The sequence below is a fragment of the Seriola aureovittata genome, chromosome 21, assembly GCF_021018895.1.
Source record: "Seriola aureovittata isolate HTS-2021-v1 ecotype China chromosome 21, ASM2101889v1, whole genome shotgun sequence".
Lineage (NCBI taxonomy): Eukaryota > Metazoa > Chordata > Actinopteri > Carangiformes > Carangidae > Seriola > Seriola aureovittata.
Genome location: NC_079384.1, coordinates 15,190,601 through 15,211,158, shown reverse-complemented (window position 1 = coordinate 15,211,158; position 20,558 = coordinate 15,190,601). Strand labels below are relative to the sequence as shown.

Here is a 20,558-nt window from a genome sequence, read left to right as displayed (position 1 = left end):
GGCCTCTTTTAGCAGGATAATGCGCCCTGCCAAACTGCACACTTTGTTTAGGACTGGCGTGAGGAACAACGACGAAGAGCTGAAGGTGTTGCCCCCGAACTCCCAAGCTCTCACTCCGACTGAGCTTCTGTGGGTTGTGCCTGAATGACAAACCCAAATCCAAGTACTATCCAATCCAATCCAACTCCACTTTGCAATTTACAGAACTTTAAGGATCTGTTGCCAACATCTTAGCGCCAGATACCACAGGGCAAGGTCAGAGGTTTTGTACAGTCCATACCACAGCAGGTCAGAGGATCACCAGTATGTTAGATGGGTTGTTATAACATTTTGACTTTTGACAACCAGTTTTCCTCTCTGATATATCCACATTTGAGTGTTTCTTGTAGTGATCACTGTAGTTTATATTAAATCAGGTCCTTTTGTGACAAGAAGTCGCAGACATACGCTACCTGATACTAAGTCGTATCAGGTAGCTGTGTACATTTGTTTGCACGTTACGTAACATTTTCCTGTTAGCATGCTAACACTGCCATGCTACTAGCATGGCTAAAATCGTATATTCCTTGAAGAAGTACTTAAGATTTTTATGAATACTGGTAAAATATACCATATTATCCTCTATTAATTAAATACACAGCGGAAGACAATACAAATCCATTTAAATCATTAAACTGTCTCTTCCCCCTTATTCCAGGTTGATTTCATTCCTTTTTTGTAAAGCAATTACACCTCGTCTTTTCTGAATCTGACAAGACACTTGGGAGAGCTGTGTAATGATTTAACACCTTTCTGTGAAAAAAAAAAATGTTAATGTTAGGTTTTAAACATGTTGTATTTTAATAGCAGTTATTGTCTGTGGAAAATCATTTAATGATGAGCTCCTGGAGCACTCACTGGTAACAGCCAGATATGTGTTGGTCTGAACTTCTCCTGCTAAATTTCTGGCGAAGCACTGGAACATCCCGGTGTCATCAGGCAGGAGGCCGTTGACCTGCAGGCTGCCCCCCACCAGCACCCTATACCTGGGCATCTTCACTGGGTCGATGGGCACAGCATCCTTGTACCACACAATGTCTGGTTGGGGCACTCCTAAAGAGGGTGAGTGAGGGTGAGGTTTACTGACAGTAAGTCATGCTTCCCTCTTTTTTACTGCATTTTTCTGTATAAAATCACTTAAATTCAAAGTTCAATGTTTGTTAAAGATTCTGAGACAGGGATTACTTAATATGCTCTGACATTCTTGTACTAAAATGCACACATATTCATACAGCTCTCACCCCGTGCCTGACAGGGAATGTCTACCACCTTCTCCATCTCGGCTGTAATGTGTTTCTCTGGTTCCTTTATAAACTGTGGTGGCTCTGAGGGACAGAGAGAAACGGAAAGACAGGAGGATAAATGGATCAAATAAGAAGCAACATTGCAGTTGTAATCAGACGACACACAAAGTACATTAAAGAGTGATAACGTGTGAGCTTAAAACAATAACTGACAGTGCCTGTGAGGAATCACACTAAATCATTGAACTATAAATATTTTTTTACTTTGAAATGTATTGATTTTGAGTGCAAACGGAAGCTGTAAAAAATAATGACATTACACAGCAGTTTGATTAGGGAAATCAGTAATTGGTGTTCTGTAATGGTTTAAATGTGTTCTTGGTGAGAGGAAAAGACTCAGCTATTTCAAGGGAAAAGTTCACCACACCTTGTGCGTTCAATCACATCACAACCTTGAAAACATCAAAGTGTTTCAGTGGGATGGAATGAAAGTGACTGAAGCAATGCTATTAAACCATTTCTTGAGGCCAACCATTAGCTTTCTCCCTTTTAAATCAATTATACTTTCTCCTCACTGCCTTACGACTCCACAGCTATACCTCTGCCAGATTCATATGGGGAGACTAATAATATTTATATTCATTTCATACCAGCTCTTTTGTTTGAACTTGTGAGCCCAAATGCTAAGTTTCTCCCACACACACACACACACACACACACACACACACACACACACACACACACACAAGCTTGATGCACTGTATGAAGCTAAAAGTAGAAACACTTGGTTTTTTCATTTAGGTCGTCATGCTGATATGAAAGCCTGTACAAAAATTATGCATCATGATTAATCATATTATTTCCTCCTCACCTTCAGCATAATAATAATAATAAGGAGAATAAATAGATTTCAAACTATGGTGAACCGTAAGGACAAAATACAGTGTCAAAACAAACATGAAGTTCAAGAAAGATGAAAAAAAAACCCATCCTATAGAAAAGGCAAAAGCACAAACACTGAGGTAAGTGCTGAAAATATCAAAACAAAACATGGTGGAAAAGAATAATGAACCTGTTTTGACTTAACAAAAATACTGAGGCTTTCCCATCAAGTGTCATTTTCACTCATATAGGAGTTTTTGTCCTAAGGGGCCACCATACAAAACAACAAAGTACTTCAACTGCTTTGTGTGATTAAATCTGCATTAACTTGGTGATACGGAGTCATTCACATGTACGTCTATGAATGGTGTTTTAATTATTTTGTCCTCCTGCTCCTCCTCAAAAAAAAGAGGTGTGAATTGGTGTGAAACCAAAGTGTTGAAGAGTAATATGAAGATACCATCATCTACAAATGTGCACGTTTGCAGCAAGATACAGCAGTCCTGCTGTAGTATAATGTGATAATACAGGGCAAAAAAAACAAACAGGCAAAAGCACATTTTAAGTTAAATTTCTTACCTAGTACATGTAGATAAGCCCCAGCACTGACTGAAGGCACGCTGCTGCTGCGGAGAATGGCCTCACACTCATAGTAGCCGGAGTCACTCACTACAGGACTGAGGATGGTCAGCCTGCGGTTGAAGTCACTCAAACCGTTGGTCACCAGCACGCCATTCTTACGCCAAGAGATGCTCAGCTTGATCAGCGGTCTACAGTGGAAAAGAAGCAGAAGTCTCAGGTGTTTTCTAATCCCCATGAGAAGGTGTATTTTGTACACGATGATAGAACAATTCTGGTTCAGCAACACTGATCCAAATTTGATTTCTCTCACAATGTGAAACATATCCATCAATTTGTTTAATCTGCCGGAGCATGGGGTATAGAAATCCAAAGAAATATCTGTCTGTGGGCTGTGGGGATGCCAATTGTTTCAGTTCACAGTACACTACACTCACACTGACTATTTCATGAATCAAGGAACACTTGGCTCAACAAAAACTAGAGACTAGAAAGTAAATTGGAATCAACTACAGTTATCTTTCAACACTGAAGGAATGTATTACTTATTGAGCAAAAAAAAAAAAAGACTTGTTAACGTGTGTTTTTATACAATCCTGTGGATTTATTCCTTTTATGATAAATTGTGCACTAAAATTTATGTATGAATTACGAACAGACTGTTATCAGCATTTGTGATTGTGTAACTTCACACTTTTACAAATTTGGAATATAAATCTAAAGTTTATGACCAACAAAACAAAACAAAAAAACAAACAAAACAAACACACTAACTAACAAACAAACAACACATATTCTCTCACTTACTTTCTAGCCCTGCAGATAGTTTTTATTTTATTTGCACAGGTTTTGTATTATCTGTCTCTATCCTAATACACAGCAACGGACAATCTACAACATGCTGCAGTCTTCAGTTGAATCATAATCCTCAATGATTTGAGTCAACTGACCCTTTAATAAACACATCTATGACCCTGCAGTTTCTGTATGTTTACCTGGCATTGGCCACACACTCCATAGTAACCTCTGAGGTGCCAGTGACCACGCTAGTGTTCCTGGGAGGGATGATGATGGTAGGGGCAATGGGGTCTGCAGGACCTCCCACATCTAGACACAGAGAGACAGATCGCCACACACACAGAAACCAGAAACACATACAGAGAGGTTAAGCAGAGAGCAACAGTCTTGATAGACACATAGAACAAGATATATTTAATGGGCCAGAGTCCACTGGCAGATTTTGGTGGGATTCTCTGGACAGTGGTGTCCTATACATTTCATTTCCACCCAGTGCACTCTGTGGGTGCTCATCGATGTGAAATATTGAAACTGACCAGTGCACACACAGTATCTGAGTTCTGACAGAGAGATGGGCTGAATAGGGCGAGACAGTGCACTGACTGTGTATAATAAGATGTCTACTGGAGAACCACAAACGGGAATAGAAAAATACTGCCTGACCAAAACAAAGCTGAAGTCGTGTGTGTGCTCATGTCTCCACACACACACACACAACACACACACACACACACACACACGCACATTTTGATATGTGTATAAAACTCTGCAGACTATTTTACGTCTGTTTGTGTTTGCTTGGGTTTGTGTTGTGAGCATCAGAGACAGACAGCCAATGGCAGTGAGAGCTCAGTGTGTGTGTATGTGCTGCTTGAGATGTGTCATGTCTGTGATAAACTCACACTGATCCGTCAATCCCATCATGCCCTGGGAGTTTGCTTGTGGCTGCACATGTCAGATGTAGCTACAGGGGCTGTCATGGCTCAATCTTACCAATCTTGGGGTCATTAGATGCCATGTTTGTAGCGATGAACACACACACACACACACACACACACACACACACACACACACACACACACACACACACACAGGCCACAACGAAAAAATGCTACTTATTTCAAATGGACATACCTACAATGTAAGTATTTGAATGAACTCTTGTTTACTTAAAGGAACAATTCAACATTTTGAAAAGTATGTCATGCAGTGGAAATCAATCTCATGTCTGTGTGTGTGGAGCTGGAGTGTGGTGGTTAGCCTAGCATAGCATAAACTTTTTCTATTGGTTTTTATGCAAAGCCAGGCTATACACATCCTGGCTCCAGTTTCATACTTAACACCATTCACAGTATTGATATAAGTATTCTCATCTCACTCTTGGAAACATAGCAAATATGCATATTTCATAAAATGTCAGGCTACTAAAACCACATCTAATCTGAGAAAGGAGAGGCAGTTAAAACAATGTCAGCAACATAACAGCCACAGTTCTACTCTTGTTGAAGTTTAAATCAAGTTAAACTTTGTCTTGACTATGGAACCTGTAACATTAACAACAGTAGTCCCCTCAGAGATCTCCTTGCCCCTTCGCTCTCGCAAGTACTGTCATAGCCAGGAAAGCTCATGGGAAGTGGGAAGTGTTCGAGGCGTCACTGCAGGAACAGCTGCTGTAGCAGATACTGACAGATACACGCGCACATACTATAAAAAAAAGAGGAAGTACTTACTCAAATATACACTACCCTCAGTTTGTGTGTGTGTGTGTGTGTGTGTGTGTGTGTGGGGGGGGGGTGTATTTATGTGTGCATATGTGGAGCATGTGTGGAATGTTCATGTAAATGCATGGCATGATTCCACGAGACCCGCTGACTTGAGACCTCCCACTAGGGTCTCTATGTAACCTGAACCAGAGTGTGAGTGTGTGTGTGCGTGTGTGTGTGTGTGTGTGTGTGTTCTAGCACTGGTATAATCAACTCCGCCACTCTTCTCCATATGTGCCACAGGCTATTTCTGCTCCCTTGTGTTGTCAACTGTAATATCTTACCCTCACCCTCCTTATTCACTTCCATACTGAACTCCAGTCTACCGTGTCATAAGATGCTGTCTGTCAGGTTTCCTCTTATATTTCACTCTGCTGAGCTGAAGCCATCTGAATTGGTTTGATTTGTGTATCTTGTGTTTTTTTTTCTTGTTGTTGTTGGAGCTAAGGATGCTGGTGAATATTAAGAACTACTTGGCAGCAGTACAGTGTGTTTGTGCCCCTCTCCCTGCAGCTTCTCCTCCCTCTGTGTGAATGTCTGCAACAATGTGTGAATATGGCTACAGACATAATTCAGTGCAGTTAAATAAAATCTGATATTAAAGGCTGAGCTCCTTAGACGTTCCACAGTGGTAGCAGAGGTACTCAAATCCTTTACTTGAGTAAATGTAGCACCACAACAATGCAATAACACTGTAAGAAAAAGTACTGCATTCAAAATTTTACCTCAAAATGTACTTCAAGCACCAAAAGTGAACAAATTTCATGCTCATTATACAATGTAATACATTTAACTAATCTCCAATATATAAAAATATTTAACATATAATAGTATAACACTCACCGGAGCCTTTTTGGCTTTTTTTTACTTTTAGTTTTGATACTCTATTTGTAAGTTTTGCTATTGCTACATAGCCAAAGTTAGCATTAACAGCTGTTCACTTACCAGTCTAGATGAAATGTTGCGAGTTCAGCATTAAACTTCATTCCTTTACTCGCCAAGAGCTGTCTCCAGTAGTGGAAAGCAACAGCAATTTTAACTTTTGTTTGTTGTTTTCACATCTTTTCTTCTATTGAAGTTAGCATGCTAACCAGCTAGCCCCAGTGCGTCTTGTCACTTTCTGGTAGCGACTCACTGTAGCCTCCAGTCTCCCCTGAAGAAGTAGCGCAGCTAGGTGGGCGTAATATAACCTATTGTATTACAAAGACAACGATGGCCAAAGCTATTGTTGAGTGACAGTAACCACCACCCATGCTCAGCAAGAAATGTTACATGTTACAAATAACCCTTTAAGATTTTAACATACTTACTCATATATAATTTTTAATTTTTTTATTGAATAGCCATACTCACTAGTTACCTGCCAGAGTGAGATTTTACATTGAACACATATAAAATATATATACAGTACCAGTCAAAAGTTTGGTCATCACTTACCCATTCATGGAAAGAGACAAGACAGGTCAGAGCTAGCTTGTTAGCGTGCTAACTTCAGGAGAAGTAAAGAGGTGATACAGGCAGGGGTTAACACTGCGTTGCTTTCCACCGCTGGAGACACATCTTGGGCAGTAAAGGAATTAAGTTTAAAGTTGACTCACAACGTTTCTTCTAGACTGGTAAGTATACAGCTGCTAATGCTAACGCTGGCTATGTAGCAATAACAAAACTTACGAATAGCTCCTTTATTGCTACATGTGTTACACAAGTGATATTTAAAGATCTGACTGTATACCCAGACCTGTCACGTGTACTGGCAATGTCGGTTGATTACAGTATGGTTTTATGAAGTAGTTGGTTACTCACTCTCCACTGACAAGGTGATGGGCTGGCTGGTCTTATTCTCTCCGTTCTTGTCATTCACTGCTTGGACATAGTAGCGACCAGCATCTGGTGCCACCGTAGACAGGATAACCAGCGTGTTGTCCAGAGTGATGGCACTACAAAGGAAAGAACCACAAGACAAAAAGACAGTCTTTAAAAAAAATAGTATTTTGTATGTTTGTATATATAGAAGATAATGAGGAAGAGAAGTCAGGGTACGGTCTGAGGAATCCAGCGAGACTGACTAAGATACTTTCATGTGCAAGTTCAAGACCAAGAAGTTCAGACAAAGCTTTTTAGGAAAAATAATTCAAATGTAGCATCAGACTGCCTAATTAGTGCTAAGTCTGGTGAGCGTCACACTTGATCCAACGGCTGAAAAAGGGCATTAAACATTTTAATTACTCTATTCAAGCAGCATTAGGTATATCGATTTACAATGTGTAAACAATGTGTTGGTGCTGACTGAGCAAGGCAGAAATATTGACAACCTCCCGTGTTCATACTTGCCCTTATGGTCTATTCTGAAATATGATAGCCCTGCATTATAACCCAGAGCTTTTAATTGGCTATTTGTACCCCTCTGCTTCCTGTGGCCTCCAGTTTGGCAGCTAACCACTTCTGGCACAAAACAATAGCATCTTGCTCATCAGGCTGCTGAAATGCCTGGATAAATAAACACTGATTCATTTTTCAGAAGGTGTCCTATAGGAGCAAATACCTGGTGTGCTGTTGTCTCTATCAAGTCCTCCCTTGGACTGTGCCTTGTCTATATAGCAAGCACTGAGGGAGAAATCCTCCTCCTCCCTCTTCCCTCCTCCTCCCCCTCCCTCCTCCCTGATGTTACAGCCCGCTATGTTTACAATCAATATTTTCTTATTTCCTGTGCCTGTTCAACAATCTGGATGTAGATAGCGCGTTCCAACTGGGTGCCTTCCTCCACATATATCTTTTCCTCCGGCCTTATCCCTCCATCTACTGCTCCATCCCCCTCTCTCATCTACCTCCATTCGACCAGATGCTCAAGGTGGTCATGAGCAGAAGTGATGTTTGGTCATCTGCCTTGACATGCAACTACCGATCCAAAAAAATGACACACACACATGCAGTACACATTTAAGAATAATCTAAAATTAGAAATACGCAGCTTTCTGACATTTCTGATGCGGCTGATGCACCAAAGTACAAATCTCTCAGTCTCAGAGCCATCAGGAAGCTTGGTCTTTCAAAAATCTGCCACTGTCAGTCGTTCAAATGGCTGAGGTTCCTACCTTCCCCCTATGTGACATTTCTGTTTGATTTTCCCTTTGACATTTTCGTTAAAGTTCCCAGAGCGATTGGCAACGCTAAATCTGGAATAACAGCAATTTTAGTAATCAATAACAAACAACAACAACAAAAAAATCTTTGATCCCCTGCATGTAATGGCTTCTTCTACAGATATATTGTAATTGCATCAGAGTTTAACAATTACGACCAATGTCATGTGCATTTAAGTCATGTTCCTGTTTCACGGCTGATGACCTCTTCTTTCTCTCCTCCTCCCAATCTAACACACTCCACTTCTCCATCTACTCCTTCCTCCGGCCTGACCTTCATCTCATCAGCAGGGGATTTAAGTACCTGCTGTGCCTTATCAAGGGAGCAAGAGCGCTGGTGAGAAAGTGAGAATAAGAGAATCAAAAAGGGAATATATATATATATATATTTTTTTTTTTTTTTTTTCCCCAGGGAAAGGAAAAAATGCTTACAAGCACATATATTTACAGGTATGCACACACATAATAAAAACCTTATCAGCTCTAATTGTAGCTCCAGAGAGGCATGCAGAAAATGAATATGACACAGCATGGAGAGTGATGTGCTGTGTATGCTGCATATAGCTACCTATGCCGTTAGCATTTACAGTATGATGACTTATGAGATCCTTCTCTGGAGTGATTGATTTTCAAATATCTGAAAGCGGCCCCAGTCACTGGGCTCATTTGTGATTCCCCGTGCATGCTGAGACTGAAAACTGTCTTCCTAAAGGGGCTGGCAGGCCTCAATGGCTGCAGCTTATGATCTGCGGTAAATATTTAATGCTAGCTCGCTGGAGCGGTGACATCCGGGACGCACAGCTATGAATTATGGATCCCTTCAGGGATGTGGGCATAACGGAAGTGTCCAAAGCGCTGAATGAATCCCAGGTGACTGCCCAGGACCTTTCTAAAATGGGAACACAATCCGGGGCTTTAACTTCTTTACCTGTCGCTTAATAAACTCTTGAGGATGAATATAGTCTAGCGCTGCTAACTTACAGGAGGCAGAACTTTACAATGACCTGTGCAAGAAAGCCTATTTTCTCTGTGATAATGTCAAGTAGTGTATAAGATGATCTTACAAGTGCTGTCTCCTCTTTTTTCCTACATTAACCAGACTCAGTACCCTCATCCAAGCACCTGCAAAGCTGCTTTTCCCTAATATTTCACCATTATCCACAGCAAGTCCTGATTTCATCAATGTTGGTGGGAGCGGGAGGCGATTTCTTTCCCCCTGCTAGTTGATTTTAATGTGCTTCCCTGCTGAGCATTCTTTCCCCTCAGCCTGTAATCAGGGCTGCTACAGTAGGGGTCACACAAAACTTTGTTACCCGGCAGATCTAAATGCTCGCCATGCTCGCCAAGCCTCGGGGATCAAAGACCACATGATGCAGGAAGAAATTAAAAGTAAGCCAATTATCTAGAATGGCTTTACATGTGCACCAAGGGAGCAGGGACAGGGAGACAAGAATTTGGTTTTAAAGAGGTAATGAAATTGTTCAGTTTATTTTTTACGAGCTGCCTGAAGTCATTTCTTGTTTTTAGTATGTTGCTTATTCTTATCTTTCTCATTCTCTGTCTGAATGCATTTTGGTCATCCCTATTCAACCTTATTCCCCAGTCTCTCAGTGGTGTTGTGGGCAGCTCTCTGAGGCTGGCTCGTAATGGTTGCTTACCACGTATCCGGCACGGCACAGGGATTTATCAAGCCACAGAGCTGAGAAATTCGGACAAATCAGATATGTGTGAACATGCCTCTTTCTCTGTCTGGTTTTTATGTTTATTCCTGCATCTCTGAACGCCTTCTGTTTTTATTCCAGCCCAATTTCCTTTTCCATTATCATTCTCCAGAAAGAGCTGTGGAGCCCACATGAGAGCCTGGCAGTTCTGGACAGCTGCTCTTGGCCAACTGTGCAGCTTTATGTGCAACCCCGCGTTTTTGCTTGCAGCAAGAAGCGGTATTAGTCTCATATGCAATTACTTTCTTCTGGATCAATTTATTTATGTTTAGCATCAAGGGTGGCTTTTCAATGACTGCCAGCCTTATAATGATTCTGTAGCACTTTAATCAATAATGGTGATGAGGATTTATGTTTGATTGAAACAGAGAGATGGAAGTTTAAATGTTTCATTTGCAACTAGATGCTTCCCTTTTCTAATTTTCATTATTACTAATAAATTACATTACAGCAGAATTAGATAAACAATGATCCAGGGTTGCTCTCTTTAATTAAGAACACATCGTCCCTGGACTCTGTATTCTGAAACACAGGCTTAAGAGCATATCTTTGAGTGTATTTCAATCTATTTGTCAGTCTGCATGCATATCTTATCATGTTAATCCAGTACTGACACAGGTTGACAGAGGCGCACAGGCACTGTGGAGTGTTTTGGCATCTGTCGTCGCTGTCCCTCTCTGCTGGGCCGTGAGGGGCCTAACCTCGCTCCACAGCCTCAGACCTCCATTACATGCAGACAAATGGCCCTGGTCGACTGATGGCCTCCCCCAGGAGAGGGTGAGGGGTCGACGGGATCAAGAGGCTCACATGGCTGGCTAAGGTATGAGTCAAACCACAGTCGGTAGACAGATGACGGCAGAAGAAAGCCAGAGAGAGAGTAAGACTAGTGAGAGCAAGCAGCAGGCTGCATGCCCTATTGCTCAACAGACCTGTGATGAAAAAGCCACAGCTCCTGGGGATGGAGAGATGGAGGAGGAGAGGTGAGGGAGTGTTGCTCATGAAAACAGCCACTTGTTTTCTCACTGGGGGCATGAACTAGAGATTTGTGGCTCACTGTTCGCTTTGTGCTTCCCTGTTGCTCGTGGTTGGTTGAGTGTTCAGAAAACCAGCCTCAGTGAAGGAAAAAAAAAAAGGGTCTCAAATACAAGGTCAACTAGTGACATCTAAATGAACTCAAGGCCGTTTATGATCAGATTTGATTTGCATTTGTGCAATTATGTTTACAACATCGAACACAAACGACTACTCTAATCAACACTGGAGCTGAAATCTGTTGATGATTGGTAATTAATGATTTTGATTATCAATTAATCATTTAAGTAATGTTTGTTTGTTTCAGCTTCTACAGTGTGAGGATTTGCTGATTTTCCCTTTTATATCACTGTAAATTGAATATTTCTGGGGTTTATACTGCTTTATACTTTCCTAATTTAGATCAGGAAAAATCTGAGCAGGCAAATAAACCTAACCTCTGCCCAAACTTTTGATTATTGAACCATTCAAAGACAAATTTCGGTCTGTTCCCAGAGGGTGTTGGGGTTCGCTAGCTATTCTTACATATGTGTAGTGCTGGAACTATTACTCAATGAATTGACTGACACTACGAAGGATTCAACTAATAATAAGGAATCAATTAATTATGAATCAATTTTCTTTATCAATTTATCCAGCAAAATGCTCAAATGTGAACGGCGGCTTTTTCCTGTTACTTAATTACTTTCGCCAAGGAAATGTGTTCAATTGTGCCTGTTTGTTGGTTCGCTTGTTTGTTTGTCAGCACGCAAAAAGAACTGAACCAATTTGCACCAAACTTGGTGAAGGGATGTGGCACGGGCAAGGGAAGAACCCATTACATTTTCGTGCCAATCCAGTTAAAGGGATGGCTCCAGGAATCTTTTTTATCTCTTTCTTGTCATTGTGAGATTGGACATTTTTTTGACATTTTCATCAATTTCTCAGGAAATAAGGTTTAGATCTTGATGTAAAAAATCAGACAATGTATGGTGTTGACATCTATGACTTTGTACAATTTGGTTCTGATACAGATAATAATCAGGATCTTACAGACATGTTGGATTGTTTGGAGGAGATATGCCATTCTAACCCTATAATGGGTTTTGGACCATTGATCAGCAATTTTATAGACCGAACAATCAGGGATATAAACACAAAACATCCCCCAGATACATGTAATTACTCATTCAAGACTTCATTGTGTTTTGTTAGAGCTGCTCCTCCTTGACATTCCTTCCCTTTGACCTGCAGATTGTTGGGTTCATGACTAATACTGGCCAGCTGGATGTAGGGAAATGTAGAGGAAGGGCTTGGCTATTCACCAGCCCTTGTGACTAATGGGGAATCCATAGCAGACTGACAAGACCTGCGCATCATGGGCAGGGGCCATTAATTGATCAGTAGCTACAGCAGATTACTCAAGGGAATTACAATGGGTGTGTGTCAGGGATGTCCTCCCACTGACTCCTCCGGGTCAGGCTCCTCTGTGTTCTGTCTAAACGGACACCTCTACAAGGTTTGTTTTCAGTGTAAATCCATGCACAAGTGTCGATGGAAGGTTTCTGGGAGAAAAAACCAGGCAGTTCGAAGAAAGTTGTCATCAGAGGTGAAATAGTCAGAGGGTAGCCCAACAATTCCTATCAAATGTGTTTACTGAAGGGCCTCTGATTATACACCACAATAAAAATAACTCAACATATCAAGGCAACCAAATGCAAAAGACCCTGCCAACAGCATTTCCATTGCATAAGGGAAGAATAATGACCATCTATGCTAAATAAGTTATTTTTTTCCTTGTATCCTACACTACATCACAACACAACAAAGACATAAGGACCTTGGTGGAACCTGGCATTGGTCTAGCTGCCATTGTATGGCAGCTAAACCTAGCTGCACATTTTAGCCTTGAGTCAAACAAGAACACAATTTCTTGAACAAGGTAAGCACAGCAAGGACCATCAGAGAGAAACACTACAATGAGTGAATCCCAAGTTTATGGGTGTACTGTTAAGGAGAGAGAGAGAGAGAGCACAGGAGTTTTTGCCTACGCCAAGAACAACAGCTGCAGAGGCCACATGGCAAAGAGAGAGCAGTCACAGTCCCACAGCGAGACGCTGCCTTGCCAGGGGGAAACTGGCAGCGGGGAAGCAGAAATACAGTATTCACCAAGTTTCTGTGGGTTTCCTTCACACATCCAGCCTCTGGGTGGTGTGTCGTGTTCACACTATTCTATGCTTAAATTTACATACATCCCTGACCTGAAGACTAAGTTCCAGTTGAAAAATGGAATGATCCCTTTCCAAGTTGAGAAAATACGGGATTTGTTAATGTCGGAGTCTAAGAAATATCTTTTCCTTTTCTTAGCAAAAAGCAGTGTTCAAAACATTAAGCTGGTCATTTAGCTGAATAATAAATGTATCTATTTGGTAAACCAAGGCTTTAGTTCTACAAACGAGACAATCTAAAAACAAATGCTCAAATTTATTACTAACTTTTGAAGCATAAAATAGTTGAAAGCCATTTGGTGTTGTATTGAATGAATAACAACTCTGTCAGGGTGAACAGGCTTTGAATGAAATGCTAACGCCTGCATGTGCTCACAGTGACAATACCAGCATGCTGATGGTCAGCAGTTACAATGTAGTCCATCATCACCAGCCTTAGTTCAGTATGTTAATATGCTCACATTTGCTGATTTACACTAAAAGAAAAGACACCTGACACTGATGTCATTAGGTATTTGGTCATAAACAAAGCACTGAATCAATTACAAGTATTACCCAATGATTGTGCTATGGAAAGTTGAGGGATAAGCAAAGTTATTCCAATTCATCATGACAGCGACATGAATGTCAAAACCAAATTTCATGACAATCCATCCTATAGTTATCAAGACATTTTACTCAAAATCACAAATGTCAACCTCATGGTGGTGCTATAGGAAAAATCTGGAGATCACCAAAGTCAGTAGGCTTCATCGTCAGGGGACCATGAATGTCCGTGCAAAGGTTCATGGGAATCCATTCAACAACTGTTGAGATATCTCAGAATAATGACCATCTATGCTAAATAAGTTATTTTTCTCCTTGTATCCTACACTACATCACACAACAAAGACATAAGGACCCTGGTGGAACCTGGGTCCAGCAGTTGAGGTAAATTGGTCAGTACAGAAATAAGAGCTTGGGAGGCTGAGAAATGAAGACACACCTGTTTGCAGATGATCAGAGACCTGGATACAACAGGGACATACACTGGTTTCTCCAATATGATCAAAACTGGGATAAGACTCAAAACCAGAATAATTATGTGCATGTAAATGTACTAAACATACTACAAACAAAGAAACTGTCTTCCTTCTACCTTAAACGAACTCCCTAGGTATTTAAAGGATTTGCATTTGATAAGTGGATTTGATATTTGACTTAGATTTGAATAAATTCTATCAAACTCCATAATCCCAGTGTTTTGGTAATGTTTGCAGCTGAAATGACACCTATTGTGTATTTTGAGGTGTTTACTTGCGATCAGATTACATGGGATGTGTTTGCTAAGTGCCACTGGTTGCTTGCGTGGACCTGAGACAGTCCACGCAAGCAACCAGTGGCATCCTGGTGTGATTTTCAAGCTTCTGCCACCTTTGTAGTGCAAAAAATAAATAAATAAATAAAAAAAATCTCAAACAAGAGCAAGAAAGAACACCCCCCTCCTCCTATGATGCAATTCGAAGAAGCAGCTCAAGCAACTCCCGTCATTTTGACACACAGTACAGGCCAAAACTGATCACAATGTTAATGTAAACACGACGCAACAAAAGGTGTATTTTAAGTACAACATCCTGCCAAGGAAGTGTGAATTTAATTAGCTGTTAGATTGGTTGGAGGTGATTACCACAGTTATTTTGGTTCTGGCTGTTTTTTTCCCCCCTCTCCTCTATTGCCAAGGTGTGATTAAGCAGCGCACAGAGAAGCAGCAAGACGAACCCCTGGAGAGCTAGCAAATTAAAGTTATGACACCTGAGGAGGGATGGCAGGAGCAGGGGACAATGAGAGGAGATAGAAAAAAAAGCACAGAGCAGGAAAGGAAGAAAGATATTGTAAATCAAAGAGAAAATGGTCACCATGGTTGTAGTACATGGAGCCCCCCCCCCCCCCCCCCAGTCCTCTTCCTCCCTTCACTGCAATTCCACATTGTAACTTGGCCCATGATGGAGAGATCTTCCAGATGGGATTACCCAGTCTGACAGGGACTATAATCATTATGCATAGTAGCCCATGTGACAATGTTTAGAGAGACCACACAGCTGGAACCGACTCAGGAGAGCACTAGGTCTCTGAAAGAGCTTTCATCAAGGTAACATTTGCAGTTGAGCACAGATCTCTCTCTTTGGCTCTTCCTCTATCTCCTCCCCACTAGTGTGACTTTGATGCCTCAACAGAGTCAACGCTAGTGGCACGAATCAAATTCAATTAAATGATTTTCAATAAAAAAGGCTGCCTGTTATCAACGGTGCTGATTTGCACACAGTGACCTTGGTGGTGCGTACGGAATTAGCATTCTCAGAGCTAGAGGGTAGGAAGCTTAGATGAAGAGAAGCAAAGCGCACACAGTGGGTGGCCTATAATGGAGACAAAAGCAGAGAGAGAGAGAGAGAGAGACATAGACAGAAGAAATAAATAAGACAAGAAGAGAGCGTAGAGGAAGGAGCTGAATGAGAGAGATGTGAAAGGATTAAAGAGTTGAAAGTGCTTATGAATTCTTTGACAGACCCTTCTCACCAAGACTGTCAACAAAGTATCATCATTCAACGAGACAGAAAAAATAAAATCTAAGCAACTGGTCTACTCGTGGTTGTCCAAGGCCTTCAGCTTCTCGGTCTGTCTGGACGTTCGTCTCATTGTCATTCTAGGTCAGAGTATGATTACTGATGATGAGGAGCTGATAAGAAAGATTCACTCTAACCAAGGGCAAGCTCACCTCCCACTATGAAGAAATGCAGATGTGATGAGATGGGGGATAAGTGCCTTTTTAACACACTTACACGCAGATACACACATACAAAGCATCACCCACACAAAGACAGGAACTACGAAATGTGTGTAGAAAAAAAAACCGCACATGCTCAGTGAAAGAAAAAGCCAATCATTGAAAGAGGGAGAAGGACTATCACCTTGACTTATACGTGTAAAGTATAGCCTGTAATAAGCTGTAACACCACTGTGGAAAATGATTATGTTCTTGGCTGATGGCTCAAGGCTACATTAGCTGCTGCTAGCATAACACAACCACATCTCCAAATGGACAGAAGCTCTGAGCCTCTCTTCTGATTGGCTGACTGATTTCTTAGTGATCAAATGAAAATATAGCAGATTTCAGGCAAACATTCAGAGAAACCAAATCCTGTGGGGTTGGATGGTGGGTCTAGGTGGGCAGGACTTTGGGCATATCTGAGGACAGTGACTGTATATTTGTGACATCACAAAGTTACAGAAGTGTTGACGGCTTGTTTTAAGTCTCACATTCTGAATACAGGCTGTGTGCGTTTCTCTGTGGACTGAGCACTTTGATACTTTCACAGTATTAATATAGAACCTAGACCTGCTTTATAATCAAAAAGACATGGAAATCTCACTTTTTACAATATGGGGCCTTTAATAGTAAATATGCCTGAATCAATATACTTAATCTTTTTTCATATTTCTACCATCAGAGCTTACAGGAACAAAACCCATGCAAAACTGCTAAAACTGGCCGCTGCTCCTTTCTTGGGCCCCAGAGCAAATGAGAGAGAACACCCCTTTCCCAATCCACCTATCCATTTACACCCCTCCATTTTAAGTGAACAGAATAGCAAAGCAATACAACAATCCCATTTGAGGCTGTCAGCAGCTCCAGCGTTCACTAGCCCTATCAGGCACTGATGGCGTTGTATGAACACCACTGCAGCTGGCTCGCAAACACTGATAGCTGACCTAAGAAAACACAGGTTCCCCAATTTTGAGACCGAAATGAAGAGAGACGTAGAGGAGAGAAACGAGAGAGAGACAGAGACATACAGTAGATAAGCTGAGATAAAAGTGTTCGACTTGGGGTTTTTCTTTTGAAATAAAAAATGAAGAACAAAGGGAAAGTGATTCCCTTTCACACAGTGCCAGAACTGCTTTGGTCTCGGCCCTTGTTCTCAAGAAGAAACTCAAACTCTGCTTTACCACGAAATGTAGCGAGATGAATGACAAACGACAGGTAGGAACAGATTCTCTCAAACTAAAGGACTCAAAGACCTCCAGGAACAAACAAAGCACCAAAAGGTATTCACAGAATCAAACACAAATGCAAAGTAAAACACACAAAAAAAGGAAAGACTCCACGGGAACAAACACAAGTAAAAATAAAAAAGGAAAAGGACTTACATGCGACTGCTGGGTGGAATCTTGCGCCCATCTCTGAACCAGGTGACTTGTGGCTGGGGGAAGCTGCGAATGCGTGGCGCTGGGATAACGGCGCCCTCTCCCTGGGAAACTGACTGGGTGCGTTCACCTTCCTCGAAACTGCCCATAACTACAGGAAAACAAACAAACAACACACACACATGAATGGGAAGACGGAGCGAGAGAGTATAGGAAAAAGAAAAGAGTACGTAAAGTCACAGGCAAAAAAATTCTCTCTCTTTCCTGAATCTGACTTTTGTTGCCCACTGAGCTTTTGCCATCTGCTTTTCTGTTCTGCAATGTTACTTCGAGTTGCTTTGATGGACAGTGCAGTGTTGTTGCCATGGTTTCCACAGTATATCAAGGAAGGCTGGAAGGAACCCGAGATCTAATGACTCACAGAGGGACACAGAGGGGACGCTAAATTGACTCATATTCATATTCTGTATCCTCCTGTGTGGATGCATCGAGGGCAATCAATCTTGATCATACTCTAAATGCATGCATTACTCAACATAGTAGATGACCAGGGCTGCTGCTATTCTATCATCCCCTAATATATTTCATTTGTTACAGTGGTTTTATTTCTCTCCTGCCTCATTATATCTTAAAAGCTGGCAAAAATACTGGCTTAATATTGCTACTCCACGCTCTGCTTGTTTGTAAGTGAGATCTATGGGCAGGTACAGACTTTTTTTTTTGATGGACTTTCCACCGAATGGTCCCCACTTTGGTTGTTGTTTTCAATCTGAGCCGTGCAATTCTCTGATTCACATCACATTGGCTGTAAACCTTTTTTTAGGACAAAAGTAACAAGCAGACTTTTTGTCTTTGTCTCCCTCCAAAGCTGTCGGAAAGAGAAAGAAGTGCAGACTGGTTTTTGAAGAAGTGACAGCTGAATAACTTAAAATAGTTTTTTATTTTTATTTTTTTTCTTTTTAGCTCCTTGAGAGGCGAGGAGAGGATCATATATTTGCCTTTTCAATTCAGCGGAAACAATAAAAGAAAACTGCTGAAATCATTTGAACATTACATCAAACACTCAATTATGTTCTAACACAGTTTAGAAATAATAATATCTTTGAAACATGTAGGGATCAAGGTATGGGGCTTTGAACTAGGGATGTTGGAGTGGCTTGTGCATCGATGGCAATCTTTTTCCTTCCTTTCCCTCTCTCTCTCGCTCTCTTTCAAAGAGAATAAAAAAGGTAATCTGGCTTTGCGGTGCAGCTGTGGTGCTTAGCTTAAATGAAAATCTGGGAAGTGTGCAAATCCCCTGACTTTGATCTGCATTTTCGGCGATGTGATGTCCTCCTCCCCTTCCCTAATCTCTAATGCCTCGGCATGTTTCCCTTTCTCCGAGGTGTGTCTCTGCAATCCTAATTGTGCTGCCTCAATGGAATAGCTTCCAAACGAGATCTCCCCATCTCTACTCCCTTTCTATCTTCCTCTCCTTCTCCCTCCCCTGTCTATCTCATCCATTGCTTCTGCAGGTGTCCTTAATTCTCCTTTTTTGCTCTGCCACAGTATCCATACCCCTTCATGAGCAACTGATGAGGGGGAAGAAGAGAATTATGGAAATGGGAAGAGGTGGGAATAAAGGGAAACCGAATAACAGTGGGGTGGAGGCCAAGAAATAAATAGAAAGCAGTGGTGGCCAGACACCAGACAAAGTCAAGAGAGAGGGAGGAAAACAGCAAGAAAAAGAAAGTGCGATGGAAGCAACAAAGAGTCAGACCGCTGGAGGAAATGGAACATGCAGAAGGAAGGAGTTGGCTTGCGCAGCAGTATCAGTATGTTTGCCCAATTCTAAAGAAGTGGACCAGTGGGACTGTTCACTCCTCTCTGTCTCCCTCCCATCTCTCTTCTCTCACGCCTGGTTAGCTGCATTGTTCAGTCAGGTACAGCGGCGTGTCACATCCACTCAAATGTCGTTGGAACAAGGGGAAGCCAATGAACCTGGCATATCCCCGGGAAGGTGGGATAATGGGCGAAGGGTGGTTGTGCCTATGGGGGTGGCGGTGGGTGGGTGTGTGGGGTGGATTCGCTGTGACAACCCTCCAGACGCCTCTGCGGCGTGTCTGTAATAGATCGTTAACAAGATGAGGGAGCTGAGCAGCCTCAAAAAAAAAAAAAAAACACAGCCGAAAATGTTCAGAAACACGGTGCATCTGAGCCCCATTTTCGCCAAGAAACGACAGATGTTGTTGACAAAAGAGAGAGAATGAAATAAGCGACGGTCATATTGAAAGTTAAAAACAACCATGGCAACAATATCAATCTAATGAGAATGCTGAGTGGAACAGCTGTCTGGGTTGATAACACCCCGAATGAGATGCAGGTAGATCTTTCACCCTGCCAGCATCTGTCCCTCCCTTGTCAGTCCTTGATACAAAGGCAACCAAACAGAGTGTGGGCATACTGTGTACTCCGCAAGCAGTCTCACACTCACACGCACGCTGTCTCTCCCTCTCTCTCTGTCTGTCATCCATCCATTTATTCATCCATTTGGTCCATTCATCTGTGTTTCACCTGCATCCCTCGTGGATACTTACAGGCCACCTGTACTTCTGTGCGCCTCTGTAGAAGGGCTCCCACCCGATTCCTGACGATGCAGCGGTAGAAGCCAGCATGGGAGCGGTCCAGTGAAGGGATGAGGTACCTTTAATAAACACACACACACACACACACACACACACACACACACACACACACACACACACACACACACACACACACACACATAAGATACAGATGAGAACTCACAATCGACTGGTAAACTAATTAAGACAAAAGTAGAAATCAAGATGGCACTTATGTAAGTGCACTTGCTTGCAAATTATGAAAGCAGGAGTGTGCTGAAAACACACACACACACACACACACACACACACACACACAAACTTAAGACCATCTAATAGAGGAACAAGGGCACAGAGGACATCGGAGC

General features: G+C 41.8%; 1 protein-coding gene across 6 annotated transcripts in view; it reads right to left on the bottom strand.

Annotated features, from left to right (window-relative positions):
• Positions 1 to 20,558, bottom strand: part of sdk2b (sidekick cell adhesion molecule 2b) — a 267,664-nt gene that overhangs the window by 47,239 nt on the left and 199,867 nt on the right. For all 6 annotated transcript variants that reach the window (XM_056365698.1, XM_056365696.1, XM_056365699.1 and 3 more), the window contains exons 3-9: positions 20,164 to 20,270; positions 17,591 to 17,738; positions 7,109 to 7,242; positions 3,740 to 3,851; positions 2,745 to 2,935; positions 1,281 to 1,364; positions 898 to 1,092 (exon numbers count right to left, since the gene is read on the bottom strand). In XM_056365698.1, coding sequence (XP_056221673.1) covers positions 898 to 1,092; positions 1,281 to 1,364; positions 2,745 to 2,935; positions 3,740 to 3,851; positions 7,109 to 7,242; positions 17,591 to 17,738; positions 20,164 to 20,270 — 971 coding nt within the window. The remainder of the gene's footprint in view (positions 1 to 897; positions 1,093 to 1,280; positions 1,365 to 2,744; positions 2,936 to 3,739; positions 3,852 to 7,108; positions 7,243 to 17,590; positions 17,739 to 20,163; positions 20,271 to 20,558) is intronic.